The 15,823-nt window shown below is 51.9% G+C and overlaps 7 protein-coding genes and 1 non-coding gene across 8 annotated transcripts in view; 6 read left to right on the top strand and 2 right to left on the bottom strand.

Moving 5' to 3' along the window:
- Positions 1–856: 856 nt before the first annotated feature.
- Positions 857–2,759, bottom strand: BDQ94DRAFT_66514 (CRAL-TRIO domain-containing protein). The gene is made up of 4 exons (XM_026776287.1): positions 1,788–2,759; positions 1,677–1,718; positions 1,524–1,623; positions 857–1,471 (listed from the first exon to the last, which is right to left on the bottom strand). Exons 1-4 carry the CDS (start codon positions 2,517–2,519, stop codon positions 945–947), a joined length of 1,401 nt encoding a protein of 466 aa, XP_026623728.1. The 5' UTR covers positions 2,520–2,759; the 3' UTR covers positions 857–944.
- Positions 2,760–2,791: 32 nt separating this feature from the next.
- Positions 2,792–3,095, top strand: BDQ94DRAFT_148365 (uncharacterized protein). The gene is made up of 2 exons (XM_026767184.1): positions 2,792–2,908; positions 2,986–3,095. The coding sequence occupies exons 1-2, from the start codon at positions 2,802–2,804 to the stop codon at positions 3,068–3,070; spliced, it is 192 nt and encodes a 63-aa protein (XP_026623727.1). The 5' UTR covers positions 2,792–2,801; the 3' UTR covers positions 3,071–3,095.
- A 233-nt stretch (positions 3,096–3,328) lies between these two features.
- Positions 3,329–4,861, top strand: BDQ94DRAFT_181026 (cytochrome P450; the record flags this gene model as incomplete). The annotated part of the gene is made up of 1 exon (XM_026773797.1): positions 3,329–4,861. One exon carries the CDS (start codon positions 3,329–3,331, stop codon positions 4,847–4,849), a length of 1,521 nt encoding a protein of 506 aa, XP_026623726.1. The 3' UTR covers positions 4,850–4,861.
- A 165-nt stretch (positions 4,862–5,026) lies between these two features.
- Positions 5,027–6,653, top strand: BDQ94DRAFT_181024 (ankyrin repeat domain-containing protein; the record flags this gene model as incomplete). The annotated part of the gene is made up of 1 exon (XM_026773796.1): positions 5,027–6,653. One exon carries the CDS (start codon positions 5,027–5,029, stop codon positions 6,170–6,172), a length of 1,146 nt encoding a protein of 381 aa, XP_026623725.1. The 3' UTR covers positions 6,173–6,653.
- A 668-nt stretch (positions 6,654–7,321) lies between these two features.
- BDQ94DRAFT_172778 (major facilitator superfamily domain-containing protein) lies at positions 7,322–9,225 on the top strand (the record flags this gene model as incomplete). The annotated part of the gene is made up of 5 exons (XM_026772024.1): positions 7,322–7,579; positions 7,629–7,726; positions 7,783–8,130; positions 8,184–8,324; positions 8,382–9,225. 5 exons carry the CDS (start codon positions 7,322–7,324, stop codon positions 9,223–9,225), a joined length of 1,689 nt encoding a protein of 562 aa, XP_026623724.1.
- Positions 9,226–9,560: 335 nt separating this feature from the next.
- On the bottom strand, positions 9,561–9,651 carry BDQ94DRAFT_t205. Its single transcript has one exon. It is a non-coding gene; the product is annotated as a tRNA-Pro (tRNA).
- A 1,658-nt stretch (positions 9,652–11,309) lies between these two features.
- On the top strand, positions 11,310–12,913 carry BDQ94DRAFT_161183 (MFS transporter; the record flags this gene model as incomplete). The annotated part of the gene is made up of 2 exons (XM_026769335.1): positions 11,310–11,600; positions 11,660–12,913. The coding sequence occupies 2 exons, from the start codon at positions 11,310–11,312 to the stop codon at positions 12,911–12,913; spliced, it is 1,545 nt and encodes a 514-aa protein (XP_026623723.1).
- A 2,507-nt stretch (positions 12,914–15,420) lies between these two features.
- Positions 15,421–15,823, top strand: part of BDQ94DRAFT_161182 (uncharacterized protein) — a gene marked incomplete at both ends in the record, with an annotated part of 1,412 nt that continues 1,009 nt past the window's right edge. The window contains 2 exons of the mRNA XM_026769334.1: positions 15,421–15,441; positions 15,687–15,774. Coding sequence (XP_026623722.1) covers positions 15,421–15,441; positions 15,687–15,774 — 109 coding nt within the window. The remainder of the gene's footprint in view (positions 15,442–15,686; positions 15,775–15,823) is intronic.

Below are 15,823 nucleotides of genomic sequence, written 5' to 3'. Positions count from 1 at the left end.
AACCGGGCTGAGCAGCTAATTCCACTACTCTGTAGAGTCTGAAGTCAAGGCTTCATACAGAGATGCAGCAAGTACTAGTTTAGTGTGCGATTAGTAGATGCATCACAAGGACCAAGTGCTGACAGCTAAGCCGGTATAGGCAGGTGATAGCCAGGGGAGAGATTTGGGCACATACAACCATGTCAGGAGGGGTGCGCCTCGGATGAACCTTCAGGAACCGATGCGGGGAACGGAACGCCAGCTAATTGGACATCGGTGCGTAAGACACCTGCACAGGAGGAAGATAGGTCCCAGTCACACTTCGGGCTGTAAGACTTGAAGAAGATGGTGCTGGTCAGTGCCAGTGATGTCTGGATCGATCGTCCGCGAGAACCCGACTCTAGTGGCGCCGATAGTGGGTGTTTGCCCAAAGCTTGCAGGGAAGCTGAATAGAAAAGGGGCGGGCCAGGGAGAAGCAGGATCAAAGGGAGCGGATTCCGCGGCATGGGGCCAAATTGCGCTGCAGCTGAGCCATGACTGCCGGCGAGCATATCCCGGATCTTTTATGGTGCATGATATGAAAGGAGAGATGAGAGAGGACATTAAAAATATATTGAAAAAATGAGGAAGGTTTTTTTTTTGTTTTTCAAAGTTGAAGCAGTGATTAATTTGAACATGTTGAATGGTAGGGAACCCACCACGTGGGGAACTCGAGTCTCGCCGATGCGGTCGGGATTCTCTTTTGGGGGGAAGCCGGGAAAGGGGAGATTTCAGCTATATTGAATCATCCATTCGAAGACGACCCTGAATCTCTGCCATCTTGATAGAAATCTATGACCTATATGTGTCGGGTCTTATGCATGTGTTAAGAAAATGTGTAATTTAAGTAACTATAATAATCCACGATCCCACAAGAGCATTACTTCCTAACCTGACGCCATGAACCTGACAAAGGAAACAATCAATCATTGCATATCCACCACCTTGACCTGAGCTCGCTCAAAATGCTCCACTTCCAGCATCTTAGCCGTGGCGGGCTCCAAATCGGGGCTGGGGTAAAAGTCAATCTTGCCACCCTTCTTGACTACTCCCGTCCGGTCCAGGAACGTGCGCCCGCGCACATACGGATCCAGCTCCCAGTAGTTCTGGCGCAGCGATTCGATCGTCTCGCTCCGTCGTTCTCGGGCCGTTGTGGCAGCGGCCGCGTCCTTTCGCTGGCTGGTGGAGACCCATTCGGAGGTCCGCAGCAGCAGCTCCTCGCCAATCTTCAACCGCTCGCTGTAAATGCGGTCGCGGGTTTCCGTATCCGCCATCAGCTCGTTCTCGCCGGCAACCGGTTCGACGTATTCATAGGTCCAGTCTTCCTTGCCCTTCAGCTCTTTCACAATCTGCTCCGGGGCAATGAACTTCTCCAGATCGGACACCTTGTTGGTAAAGTTCACTTTCGACACAATCACCGGGTCCATCCACCCCTTGATGATCTTCCAGATTCCTATCGCTTCATTAGAGGCGGCAGAGTAAAGGGGCTAGGGGGGGCAACATACCAGAGAAGACCCAAGGAGCGTTGTGGATGAGCATGTATCCCAGCGACTCAGGGTAGTTCTCCTGGAAACACTCGATGATGAATTTCACCGGTGCATATTCCTGGTCATGATCAGTCCCCCCTGCGTATATCCCTGATTTGCAGAGCAACTTACCATGTTCGAGAGGCCAAAGCCAGTCATGTCAAAGATGATGGTCTGCCACATGGATGATTAGCGGGGGACAACACGTGGGAGCCCAAGGAAACAAGAGATGGATAGACGTACCACTGTCTCCTGGGGAGGTGCCAGCAATAACCGGACTGTCTCGATCGTGTGAAGGATGAATCGATTGATCACTGCCTCGCTCTGTTTTGAGGGTTGATGGAAGCGAACGCGCACCACGAGAACAGGTCGGCCATCCCGGTCGGTTCCGTGCATATAACATTTCCCCATACGCATTTGGTCCAAGAAGTCCTTGCACTCCTTGGCCGCGTGCGTGTCCACCGTGTTCTGCGACGTGACTAAAGCGGCAAGTTCAGGGTTCGCAATCACCTTGTCGTCGACGTGCTGATCCTTGCGCCAGACGAGCGCCTTCAACATCATCCCGAAGGCCTTGCTGACGTCCCACTTGCGAGCGCGTAAGAAGCGAAGTAGGAGGACGTCAGGGGAGTCATGTTTGGCAGTGTACAACAGACCCGAGCGAAGGTCGTCGATCGAGGTGTCACTCAGGGCCTCCCGGACGGACTTAATGTCAGGGTTGCTCATGCCATTCTCCCGGAGGACTCGGGACAAGTCTTCTGTGAAAGCCGTCTGGCCATGAGCGGAAACGACGGTGTCGGCTCGGGAGAGCGACGTGCTTGGACGCTGGTCGGGCTGGGTCTGTGCCGAGGCATCTCCACTCTGTAGGGACTTCACGTCCAGCAGAGTAAGGACAATGGACCAGAGCTGTTGTAATTTGGCCTCTTGATCCTGAGTCAGATTGCCGACGTGGCCGGGTTGAATGCCGTTGGTAGTCATGATGGGTGAAATTGAGTGTAGAATTCAGTCATGGAGTTTCAAATGGGACGGTGGGTTACGATCTGCTTATGTAGCATCGTTGTTTGTCATGCGACGGCAGCCGGGCCAGTTGCATATGAAACTCCCCGTCTTTGAGACAATCGAGAAACCTCGGATCTCGATAGCGACTTGCAGGCGTCTCAGGGGTGTCGCTGGCCGACCCGTGGTTCTTGCCAGGGGATCGTCGCCGATCGTCCGCTCGGACTGCGGGGAAGGTTCTCATTTATCGGTGGTTCGTGTTTGATGGACATCCCCCTCCCCTTTCAGGCTATTGCAATGATGAAATGTGAGGGTGTCCTGGCCATTTATAGCAGCAGCTTCTGGGTCGGGATTGGCCGGTGCGGCTTCCACTGGCAATCAAATCACTCGTTAGCCTCTCTCGACTTTGAGAGGTTCATATAATTCAGGACCATGGACCCGGCGGTACCTTATCATTTTCCACTTCAATGACCATTCTCATTCTTCGGAGGCAGATATCGCTTTCTCGGAATCAGAGATGCTCGAGGTTCTAGTCTCATGCATGGCGATGGAGCAGACGTTGCAAGGGGAGGAGAAGAGATGTTGAGAAGGTTAATCCGAGCCAGCCTTGTTTTCTCCCACCCTGCAACCCCTCACCGCTCGTCATTCTTGCGACGCAGATCGGCAACGCTCAGATCAACGCGCCTCTGAGACAAGATCAAATGGCAAAGGGCACACTGGACAATCTCTCATCGCGAAAACTGCCTCGGCTGATCGCCTGGTAGTGTTTCGGTAGGAGTGTCGTGCTTGTCATGATGCTGCTCGGTAACGGGGTTGCAGCTGATGCCTCGATCCTCCTCTGCATCGGCGTCATCACCGTGGCAATCTATCGTCTCACCCTGCATCCTCTAGCCCATGTTCCTGGACCTTGGATCTTTTGCATCTCATCCATCCCCCAGTGGATTATCGTCTTCCTTGGGTCCGAACCACAGACCCTGGTGTATTACCATCACCGATACAACACTCGAGTATTGCGCATCGCCCCAAATCAGGTCTCCATCTCCGATCCCCATGCCTTAGCTACTATCTACGTGGCTAATGGGGGTTTCATGAAAGATGCTCGGTATCGCAACTTTGATGTCAATGGGCACCCCACCATATTCTCCGCTATCGACAAAGCCTACCGCGATAAGCGAGCTAAGGCTGTCCTGCCATTATTTACGCCTGCTAGAATACGAGAAGCGGTAGGAACACAGAATGTTCAGCAATATGTCCAGCAGTTCATCGCTCGTTTGGCCAATGAGAAGAGACGCGCGGTAAAATCCGCCTCGAATCGCGCTGACATCCTAGATTTGGCGTTACGGCTCTCGATGGACGCCATGACGGGCTATATGTTCGATAGGTCGTATGGAGCGCTGAACGAGCCCGTCAACTTAGATACTCGCTCACCGCCGACAAAATTCTCGGGGAGTGCATGGCTGCAGGCTATCGCAGCTTTTGGATACTACTCTATGCTTCCCAACTGGTTGTTTTCGAGGATTTTGTCGCTCCATGTCACCGTCAAGGATCGTTATTGGGGGTCTTCAATGCGTCGAGTTGACCAATTCGCAAGATCAATTGTTGGGGAAATTGTGAAGACAGAACTCAGTACCTTAGCACACACCTACCACGGCCGTCTCCGCATAGCTGGAGCGGCGGAGGACGAGGTCATTGGTATCTGTGAAGGGTCACTATTCGCTGGGACCAGCTCAACTGGTCAGACGCTTGCGACTGTCTTGTTCCATCTTGTCCGCCAGTCCCACGTCCGTGAGCGCCTTCAACAAGAGTTAGGCGACTCCAGCTCAGTGGACCTGCAAAGCCTTCCGTATCTACGGAGCGTAATTACTGAAGGCCTACGACTCGCCATGACCAATCCTGCGCCTCTCACCAGGGCTGTACCTGAGGGCGGATGTCACGCAAGTGGCGTGTACCTCCCAGGACGGGTCTCGGTCGGGGCCTCGATATACGTCTTCCATCATGATCCCGATGCGTTTCCTGATCCTTTCACGTTCAGTCCCGAGCGATGGTTAAGTGATGGGACTGACTACGCAACGCGCGAGCTGTGTTTCTTTCCCTTCGGTCTGGGATCACGGTCGTGCATTGGGAGGAATCTGGCGCTGTATGAATTGTACGAAGCTGTTGCTGCTACTGTGAAGTCCGGTGTCCTTGACGGGGCCAATACATGCCAGGAGAAGGTTGTAGTAAACGGCTGCTTCAATGGGGAAGTCCAAGGCCATGCGATCGAAATCCACTGGCCGATTAGGGAGAGCGAAAGCAATAAAGTTTGCTTGTAAATTCAATTCTCGACCCGATCGGGAAACAGCCTCGCCGGGAGCTGCGGATGCCATCATGGATGCAAATCTACCCTCACATTTAATATATGGATTATTTCCTCAATTGCGCTCTACAAACTTCTTTAATCTCTTGATATTCTGCTGTGACTATTCTTGAAATATCCAAACCTTCTCGCGATGCCACTCGTTCATCTTCCACCCGAGTTGGTCCCCATCATCGCGGGGCACCTGACAAGCGAAACCGACCTCAACTGCTTCGCTCAGACCAGCCAATGCTTATATCGGTGGGTCAACCCTTGTCTCTATCAATGCGCGGTGCGGACCATGGGCGAATCCCTTCTTCATTGGGCTGCCAGTAAAGGACAGCTACAAACCCTCCTAAAGCTACTAGCCTTTGGAGCGAAACTTCCAGCAAACAATCAGAACACCAGTACGGACTCACATCCTATTTCTACGGCCGCGACATACGGCTGCGTAAACATCATCGATGTTCTCCTGGATCTAGGAACAGATATGGAGCATCCCGCTGGCGTCCATGGCGACACCCCGCTCATTATTGCTGTCCGTGAAGGGCACTTGCCTGTTGTCCGAAGGTTACTCGAAAGGGGCGCAAATCCTACTCTTCCCAACAAGCTTGATCACAGTCCTCTTGAGGTAGCCATCATTGCTGGAAGTCTAGCTGTGACTGAACGCCTCATCTCCCATGTGAAGGACCTACCGCACACTGCCGAGGTTGATAGTCTTGGAAGGGCATTGTGCGCAGCTGCACGCAGCAGACAGGTCGACATTGTGAAGATGCTGCTCTGCAATGGCGCTCCCGTCAACTACGTACATCGCCAGCAACTTGAGACAGCCCTCATCAATGCCACCCGGACTGGAGACAATGAGATTACCCGCTTACTGCTCGATCACGGTGCGGACCCGATGATTGGTTTCGAGACATGGGATAGTCCAGCCCTGGTGTGTGCGGCATGGCGTAACCACCAATCCATAGTCGAGATGCTGGTTAAGAAAGACCCTAGGGTGGGGCGCCACTTCGCGGACGCGATGGTTGAGGCTGCTAATCTGGGACTAGAGGATATGACGAGTTACTTCTTGCTAAAAGGTGCGAATCCCGATCACCTAAGGAGTGGGTATAGAACGCCTCTGTCATGCGCCGCCCAGCATGGCCATGTAGGCGTTGTCAGAGTCCTACTCACAGCCGGGGCGGACATGAAAGCCAACGATAATCATGGACGTACGCCAAACTGGTATGCCTCATGGCTCGGTTGCCCAGAAGTCCTGGCATTGCTCCGGGAACATATAACGCCTGGTGCATGTTAAGATTAGATCGGCAGTACTCTGTTCGAAGAGAAGAGGGTATGACAGTGAATTGTCGCCGGTCACTGCATTATACAAGGGGACGCAAGATTGAGCACAAAACCACACATAGCCCTTCTTTATCCAGGGTAGCTCGTCCTGAGCATACGAGAAGACAATAAATGCATGCATATACTGAACATTCGTTGCAATATCTCCCCAGACTCTTGTTGTTAGACGTCGCTTGTAACCTGTCAGAGCACCTAAATTCTATGTATATCGCTCAAAATGGACTGCACTGAACAATCATGGGACATACATGCTGCATCTAAGCACATTGAGTGAAGCCGAGCTACATGAATGAAGACGACGACTGACTCAAGATAAATCACGCTTGCAGGGAAGCGGCGGAGACTTTCCTCTAGCCCCTATTGGTTCTGCCCTTTATTTCAGCAGGGATGCAACAACATTTACTATCTGTCACTTCGGCAATCACCAACTAATGAGAGTCACTTTTATCCAGTCCCGATGCATGCATACTGAGTCCATGCTGTCAGTGACCGAGTCATACACACCCCGGAGAGGCCATGCTGCAAAGAGGGAATACGAGATATTTTGTGGGGTCTCCACTCCTGGTCGATGAAACTCAATTTCACCTCTTTATCAGTACTGAACAGTGACGCAAAATCCGGGATCCAACTGCCACTGTGAAATTTCTGGGTCTAGAACCTTTCCCTTCGATGCATGTGCTGGTGCACACGAGCTAACTTGTAGACTATAACCCCTGCACTCCAGAAAACTCTTCTGGTCATGCATCGGGAGTCACATTCACTGCTCAATCCCCGGCTGCAACGTGTCCGAGGTCGCGGAGAGTGGGAAAAGCCAAGATAACAAAGGATCGGGAGCTATGTCTCCGGCGGCTATCATAACTCTATCTGGTAAATGTCTCCTATGCTCGTCCGTGACTCAAAGCGATGCAGTTGATAGCTCATCCCGGCCCCTCGTTGTGCTGCTTCGGCATTCTCCGCACTCAGCCTAAATGCGGATGCAATCCTAGTATTCACACTAACTGGGCCGGTCAATTAATAATACAGATAGAGTTGTTTCAACCTCACCTTCCAGGTTGATAACGCACACCATATTGGCCTCACTAACAATTGTTCTACCATCATCATGTCCTTGGTGCAGGCCCTTCACTACGAGGTTACAGCTCCTGCGTCGTCGTTGTCGCATCCAGCGGTCCCGTCTCCTCTCCAGTCCATCCCCCAAACTCCTGCAGACGATACCCAAGACCCGCTCAATGACTCTCTCCAGCGGAATGTGACGCCCACGGCGGGCCAGGCCGTCTTTGAGCGAGCGCCTTCTGTCCAAATCACTCAATCCCGTCGGTTGGCCATCACCGTGCTGCTCCTCCTGGCCAATCTTGTGCAGGTATCGTATCCATCACATTCCTAGATTTTCCGCTGCTGAGGGATGCCAGATGACTGTGAGTTTTGCTGGGATCGCGGGTGGAACTCTGCTAGGGGAGTCTCTAGGTGCTCAGGAGAGCTCTGCCACGTGGATCGGCGCAAGTTATGCGTTAGTAGCAGCTGGAGCAACGAGAATATCATCATGGTTATACTAACTCTGTATAGAATGACACAAGGGACGTTCGTTCTTATGAGTGGGCGATTGGGAGACGTCTACGGTCATCGAGAGCTTCTGCTGGCGGGCGGAGCATGGCTTAGTCTCTGTACCTTGATCAGCGCTTTCTGCAGCAACTTCTATGCGTTTGTGGCCATGCGGGCGCTCGCAGGCCTAGGAGGTGCCTTCATCATGCCTAATGCTGTGGCTCTGATTGCAAGCACCAATCCTCCAGGACGCGTGCGCAACCTTAGTTTGGGTTTCTTCGCTGCGTCGGCACCAACCGGTGGCTATTTCGGGGCATTGTTCCTGGGCGCATTCATGGAAGGAACAGAATGGAAATGGTTCTTCGTCTTCATGTAGGTGGTAGTACCCTGCTGAATGGGATAGTACTAACGAAGTTGAACCATAGAGCTGCCATTGGCATTGCCACCTTTGTCCCCTTGTGGGCATTGAGTTCACGAGAGACTCTCCTCGACAGACACGGAAAGATCGACTGGATAGGATCAGCACTGGGAACAAGTTCCCTGATCTTGTTCAACTTTGTCTGGAAGTAAGCTAATATCCGCCCGGAAGAAGACAAATCCATACTCACCACACTCTACTGCAGTCAAGCACCCAGCGTAGGATGGTCCACCCCCTACGAAATCGCCCTCCTAATCACATCCGTCATCCTCTTTGGGGCCTTCCTTCTCTGGGAGAAAAGCGGCACAGACTACCCTATCATGCCGCTCGATATCTTCAAGGCCCCATCAATCCTCACACTACTCCTCGTCGTCCTCCTCAACTACATGGCCGTCGGCACTTTGATCTGGTATCAGGTCCTCTGGCTCCAAGACGTCTGGCACTGGTCCCCCCTGCACTTCGCTGTCGGCTGGACCCCCTTCGTAATCTGTGCCACGGGCGCAGCCTCCCTTGCGGCATGGCTCGTCCCTCGATTCGCAGCGCAATGGATCCTCGCCATCGGAACCATAACCATCCTGATCTCCAACGCACTAATGGCCACCGTCCCAGTGCATCAAACCTACTGGGCGCAGGTCTTCCCCTCCATCGTGCTCTTCTCATTCTGTCCGGACTTCGTCTACACCGCCGCGCAAATCATCGCCAGCAACTCCGTCCGTCGGCACCAGCAAGGCATTGCAGGCTCACTGATCGGCGCATTGAACCTCTACGGCGTTAGTCTAGGGTTGGGCTTTGCCGCTACGATCGAGGACCAGATTGCGAAACACTCCGGTCGCATAATGGGGTACCGCGCTGCTTTGTACTTCGGGGTAGGGATCAGCGCGGTGGCATTACTGCTGGACGTGTGTTTTGTGCGGATGGTGAAGGATGATCGCGAAGGATGGAACGAGGAAGATCGCGCTGCTGATGGAACTGATGCTGATGCGCTTGAAATGACGGGACAGGCGGCGGCAACTGGTGCACAGTGGCCTGCTGCGGTAGAGCGGGCGTGAGATTCGAGCAATACCACCAAGCTGTCGTAGGTCGAAGGATTGTAGAAATCCCTCTTGCCATTAATGAGTTGTGCTGGTAGGCAGGATGAGAGGTAGAACGGATTGATTGATTGATTGATCATTCGACGATTCAAACTACTAGAAATCACTCGTCGGACTGTTCGTTGCTTGCTGTTTCCCGGGGCGCGAATAGTAAGGTGTTCATTGACGTAGGGATACAGACAACATAAATTAATTCATAGAAGGAACAAACAAAATATCATTATTGAGTAATCGATACAGCTAAATCGTAGAAAGAAATGGAGATGTCAAAAAAATCAAAAAAGAAGATTCAAGGCCCGAGCCGCGGATCGAACGCGGGACCTCTCGCAGATATGCTTGGGTTTGTATCCCTAAGCGAGAATCATACCACTAGACCACCCGGGCTTGATATATTATTTGCGCCTAACTTTTGTTCTATCTTCCAAAGAAAATTGAAAGTGCGGTTCTGCGGAGTCTTCCTGAAGCCGGAATTGTGGGGTGATGTTGAGGTGGCGGTGTATGTATTCAATATGAGTGAAGCATATGAGAAGATTGCAACTCCTAATTAATTAGTCTGAAGTCCTGGGGATAATCAGGAAAAATTCTTGTACTGTTGGGTTTCTGTCGTTTTCTCTCCATATCGAATCGTGGATCACTACTAAGCCGATATATATAACTTCGGGGCCTGATACAATTACAGTAAGCATCTCTTGATGGGATGGTCTTCTTCAGTGGGTTCAGTGCAAACATTATTCTATGATCGAAGAAACAATACATTTTCTTTCCGAAATCATTTCCTTCTCAGCTGAATTGGTCTCATTCACATAAATTGCGGTTTTTTTTCCTGTTGGCTCCAGCAATATGTCAGTTTAGTCTACTGTATGAAGCTTCAACCAAAAAAACCCAATTGAACGTCGATTTCCCAGCTGGAAAGAGTACTACATGGCAATTTAACAAGGAAAAAAATATTGTCAGCTACTCAACTTGCGCCCTATATATAGATTCTATGGCTCCGTGACATTTACTCCGGTTGGATATCACTATCGAACAGATCCATTCGTGGACACACCCTACACAGTCCAGGTGCAGATAAACCGACCCCAAAGTAGCCGGGGAGCAGCTCGCCTCAAGCACTCCAATCAATAGTCCAAGGTTCTAGTGCCAATAAATATAAGCAACGGCTTGACCGTAAAATCTCCGGACAAAAGTTTCCCGTTCCGCACGCTTACGGGGGACCTCGCCGTACCGGACCACCAGAACAGCACATTCGAGGCTACGCATCTCAGCTTGACACAACAATGCTACAAAAGCATGTAGTTGGTTTGGGGTAAGCTTCCGAGATAACACTGTCTTTGATAGATAAGGGAAATGGCGCTGGGATCATTAAAGCTGATACGGGGGATGATCTATAGGTATCGATAACATGGTGTTGAAGAGGTGTTGCGATTGTCAGCTGTGTGTAGTGTTGAACTTAAGGATAATGCAAATCATGTCAGATGTGGCAACCTGGGAGAAAGAGGAGCCCCCCAAGAGGGAATACCGTGTGGGTTGGGGCTAATGGGAGGAAATTGGACCGGCAGACTGCAGGTATCGCAGGGATACATTACATACCTTGCATAACACCTGATAAGAGATGAGGCAGGAGAGAGTACTCAGCGGCTGAAAGCTTGCCTAATAAGCTGCAATTTCTCAATATAATGATGGCATCAACTGAGGAAATGAAGTAGCCCCTACGGGGAATATTGTCATCTCTGCGCTAGACTGACGCTTGCCCACGTTCGAGGACGAGCAGCATTATGCATCATTATCCGTGGTAGCTCAACGACGAAGCGTGCGCTCTTCGACCAGACAGGATCCAAGCCCCTATGATGTGATCGACCATGCAGATATTGATCGGCCTTGTCCTTGAATGATTAGCTGCAGACATAAGTCAGAGCCCTCCGATACGCATGCTCATTCAAAAGGGTGCATCGCCCTGCGAGTTTGTGTTCGTTTTACCTGGTCTCCCAGGGGCTGGATCCTAGCCCAGTGTATATCTCGGTGCAATATAGAGCACACATACCATGGTCTCCGTGAAGTCGAGCGAGAAACAGTGTGATGACCCGGACCCCAAAGCAGAAAGGGTGCCGTCGGATACCGAGCCACCGCAAGTGGATCCGAATTCGACTCCCGGTGAAACCGAGGTTTACTCGACCTTCTCCCGTCGGACAAAAGCATTGATTGTCCTGATGGCCTCAGTGGCCAGTATTTTCTCCTCCTTGTCGGCCAACATCTACCTGCCCGCCCTTGACACTATTGCCGAGCAGCTCCACGTGAGCGATACCTTGATCAACCTCACCTTATCGACGTACATGGTAGGCAAATACATACAGCAGCAAATAGACGAGAATCCGTTCTTACCATGATAAACTAGATCTTTCAAGGCCTCGCACCCACTATATTTGGCGGGCTTTCCGACAGTGCAGGTCGGCGACCAGCGTACATTCTTTGCTTCATCACCTATATCGCCGCCAACATCGGGCTCGCCCTGCAGCGCAACTATGCCGCGCTGCTTATTTTGAGATGCCTTCAGAGTGCTGGCGGTAGCAGCACCATTGCTCTCGCTAATGCTATTGTTGCTGACGTCGTCACTACCGCCGAACGCGGCAGGTACATTGGATATGTCTCGGCCGGCTTCATCCTTGGCCCGTCGATAGGGCCTATAATCGGGGGGCTCCTGACCCAGTTCCTAGGCTGGCCCTTCATATTTTGGTTGTTGACAATCCTTGCAGGTGCTTTTTTTATCGTGCTACTGTTTTTCCTTCCCGAAACTGCGCGCAAGGTTGTAGGCAATGGCTCACAATATCCCCCATTATGGAACCTGTCGGGCCTTCAGCTCTGCTCTCGACGTCAACGGGCCGATGGTTACTCCTCAGTGGAGACTCACATCCGCTTCCCCAACCCGCTCAAGGCTCTTACCATTATTTTTAAGAAAGAAGTTTTCCTGATCCTTCTGGGAAATGGTGTGGCCATCGCAGGCTACTTTGCTGTTACAGGCACCATCACCTCGCAGTTCAGCCGCATCTATGACTTTAACGAGGTGCAGATCGGTCTGTGCTTTATTCCACTTGGTGTGGGCAATCTGATTGCTGCATATACACAGGGGATAATAACGGACTGGAACTATCGACGGCATGCACACAGCCAAGGCATAGATATTTCCAGCAATCACCGACCTGACTTGGATAAGTTTGCCATCGAACGCCCCCGCACTGAGGTCGTCTTACCGCAGGCAATCGGGGAGGCACTGAGCATGATTGCGTATGGCTGGGTATTGCACTACGAGACCAATCTTGCAGGACCAATCATCCTACTTCTTCTCATCGGGTATACTTCCGCAGCAGTAATGAATACCTTGAGTGCGTTGATGGTCGATATCTACCCTCAGAGTCCGGCCATGGCAACAGCCCTCATGAATCTCACACGATGTTGGCTCGGAGCTGGTGCAGCTGCTGCAATCCTTCCTATGATTGACGCCATCGGCAATGGGTGGGCTTTTACTGTAATCGGATTCATGTGTTTTCTGTGCGCGCCAGCGATGGAAGTGGTGTGGATCTGGGGTTATGACTGGCGCAGACAGCGACATTGCCGGGAGGAGACATCTCTGGGAAACCATATTAGCAATTGAAAAACATCATCTTATCTAACACAAGGACTCTTGGAGCATTGGCCGGTACGAGGTAGCATGTAGCATGTAGTAGCATGCTGCATGAGCGTCGGGGGCTGACACAAGAATACTAGTCCTGTCATTGATTCGATTGGAAAGACAGGCCTGGATGTGAAAGCCAACACCGGCTAAACCGATTCTGTATGCCACAAGTAGTTGCACCGTGAGGCTGACCATGTCGGGTAACATTCCCCCAAGGCTTCCGGGCTCTTCGCTTTTCTGCGCTTGGAGCTCAGGGGAGAGGGACACTTAGCGAGGGCTACTATCGCCGACTTACCGAGGATCCAGATGATATTCCCGAGATCAAGCTATCCATGAATGGATGGAAAGAAGGGGGGAGGAGGGAAAAGAGGAGGTCTGGTTGATTCTAAGGTGGCAGTGTTAGTCGCTGACGTGGGGGCGATTCTGAGGCTGGTTGGAACTGGCACATTATGCCTAAGCAAACAGGAAGCAAACACCTGATCTGTCGGGCACGTCTGGGGCCATGGGGCCAAAACCTCTTAGTTCAGAGATCGCCAGGGGTAACCGACACTCTGAGTTAGCTGGAGGTGCCCCGTGAGTCTTGTTAGTCTTTGGATGAACTGACTCCACTGCGTCCGCATTCGCTACACAACTAGCTTGTTGGTTCATATCCCATTTTGCTTTGTTTGCTTTGTGAGTCTCATTCACTGATGCCACAGCTTATCAAGCTTGCAGATGCACAAACCGACGTCCGTACCGCCCTGCAAGACAGGATAACGATGAAAAAAGATAGTGCTGGGAAACTAAGTATGACAGGTTGATAGCATATAGTCAGGTCGAGTGAAAGACTCCAATCCCAGAGTCATCTGACCCAACACTGGCAAGATTGAATGAGCAACGCCTTTTCGCCCCTTATGAAGGACCGCAGACCCACTGTTGGCTACCACTCATTGGGTTCGATAGTCCATCCGAATCAGTCCCCAGATCTATCTAATTCACTAACGAGTTAGAGGTTCGACGCATGGGGCCGACGACCCTGGACCGCAGCCGTTTCAGTACACCACGGCTGAATCCTAATGCGGCTATGTTATCAGGGCGATCATATAAGATATGCTTTTACCTCCCACCTCCAAATTTCGTTTCCCAAGCATCGTGAACACAGAAAATGCCTGCGACACTTAGGAGGACGCTGTTGCTGGCTCTGTGGGCCGGCAGCCTGGTTTCCAGCTCCTGGGGAGCTGATCTACCTACTACCGATATGGTAGCATCTCACCCTGCTATCACTCCTGCTCCGGTAGCAGGAGCCTGGCTGGCTGAGTCGGATTCTGCCGCCATTGAGCATGAGGTGGATGAAGACAAGCACGGCCGGCTGGTGGCCAGAAAACACAAAAAGAAGACGAGCAAGAAGTCGAGCAAGACAAGCAAGAAGTCAAGTAAGACGAGCACAAAATCCAAGTCTAAGACTTCTACCTCGACCAAGGACACGACTACTCACACGACGAGCACCAAATCCAAGACTTCTACCTCGACCAAGACCTCTACCTCGACCTCGACCAAGGACACGGCTACTCACACAACAAGCACTAAAACGCCCGAGTCTCAAAGTACCTCAACCTCGACCAAGGATACATCTACTTCCACGAGTACCAAGACACCTGAGTCACATAGCACCTCGACCTCGACCAAGGCCACATCTACGCATACGACCAGCACCAAGACACCCGAGGACCACAGTACCTCGACCTCGACCAAGGCCACACCAACGCATACGACCAGCACCAAGACACCCGAGGACCACAGTACCTCGACCTCGACAAAGGCCACTCCTACGCACACGACCAGCACAAGGACACCTGAGAGCCACAGCACCTCGAGAAGTGCGACTCACGAGACCTCTGCGTCAGGAGGCCAGTTTGTGCAAACTCCCACTCCAGGGACATCAACACGGACAGCCTCGGAGGGGTCTGCGGCAGGCACTTCTACTCATAGCCATACCACGAGTCCAGGGTCTTCTGCTACAGGAAGTCATACCCATACGTCGAGCACCGAATCCCATCATTTGTCCTCCAGCGCTGCACACCACCATACAAGCACAGGATCTGAGCATCTGACTTCCACTCCTGAGTTCCACTCTGCATCGCACTCTGCAACCCACTCGGAATCGCACTCGGCATCGCACACGGCATCGCACACGGCATCGCACACGGCATCGCACACGGCATCGCACACCACAACCTCGAGCTCTGCACACGTAACTAGTAGCAGTGCCGCCGAGACCTCATCACATGCAGTGTCGTCGTCTAAGCCGGTCATTTCTTCGGGTATTGCGACTTCTACAAGTGCTAACCCCGTTAGCTCTGAAGCTGCTCAACCGACTGATGATGGTTCGGGCGACGACGGCGATGACGGAGAGGATACCGGAGATGATTCCGGAGATGACACTGGTGATGACACTGGTGATGACACTGGTGATGACACTGGTGATGACACTGGTGATGACACTGGTGATGACACTGGTGATGACACTGGTGATGACACTGGCGATGACACTGGCGATGACACTGGAGACGATACCGGCGATGATACTGGAGACGATACTGGCGAAGATACTGGCGATGATTCTGGTGAGGATACCGGAGATGATACCGGAGATGATACTGGAGACGATACTGGAGACGATACTGGAGACGATACTGGAGACGATACTGGAGACGATACTGGAGATGATACTGGAGATGATACTGGCGACGATACTGGTGATGATTCTGGTGAGGACACCGGAGACGATACTGGTGATGACACTGGTGATGACACTGGTGATGACACTGGTGATGACACTGGTGATGATTCTGGTGATACCGGTGATGACACCGGCGACGATACTGGCGACGATACTGGCGACGATACTGG

This window comes from Aspergillus welwitschiae (genome assembly GCF_003344945.1).
Source record: "Aspergillus welwitschiae strain CBS 139.54b unplaced genomic scaffold BDQ94scaffold_28, whole genome shotgun sequence".
Taxonomy (NCBI): domain Eukaryota; kingdom Fungi; phylum Ascomycota; class Eurotiomycetes; order Eurotiales; family Aspergillaceae; genus Aspergillus; species Aspergillus welwitschiae.
The sequence above is the reverse complement of the archived record's forward strand: the minus strand, read 5'-3'. Positions and strand labels throughout refer to the sequence as shown.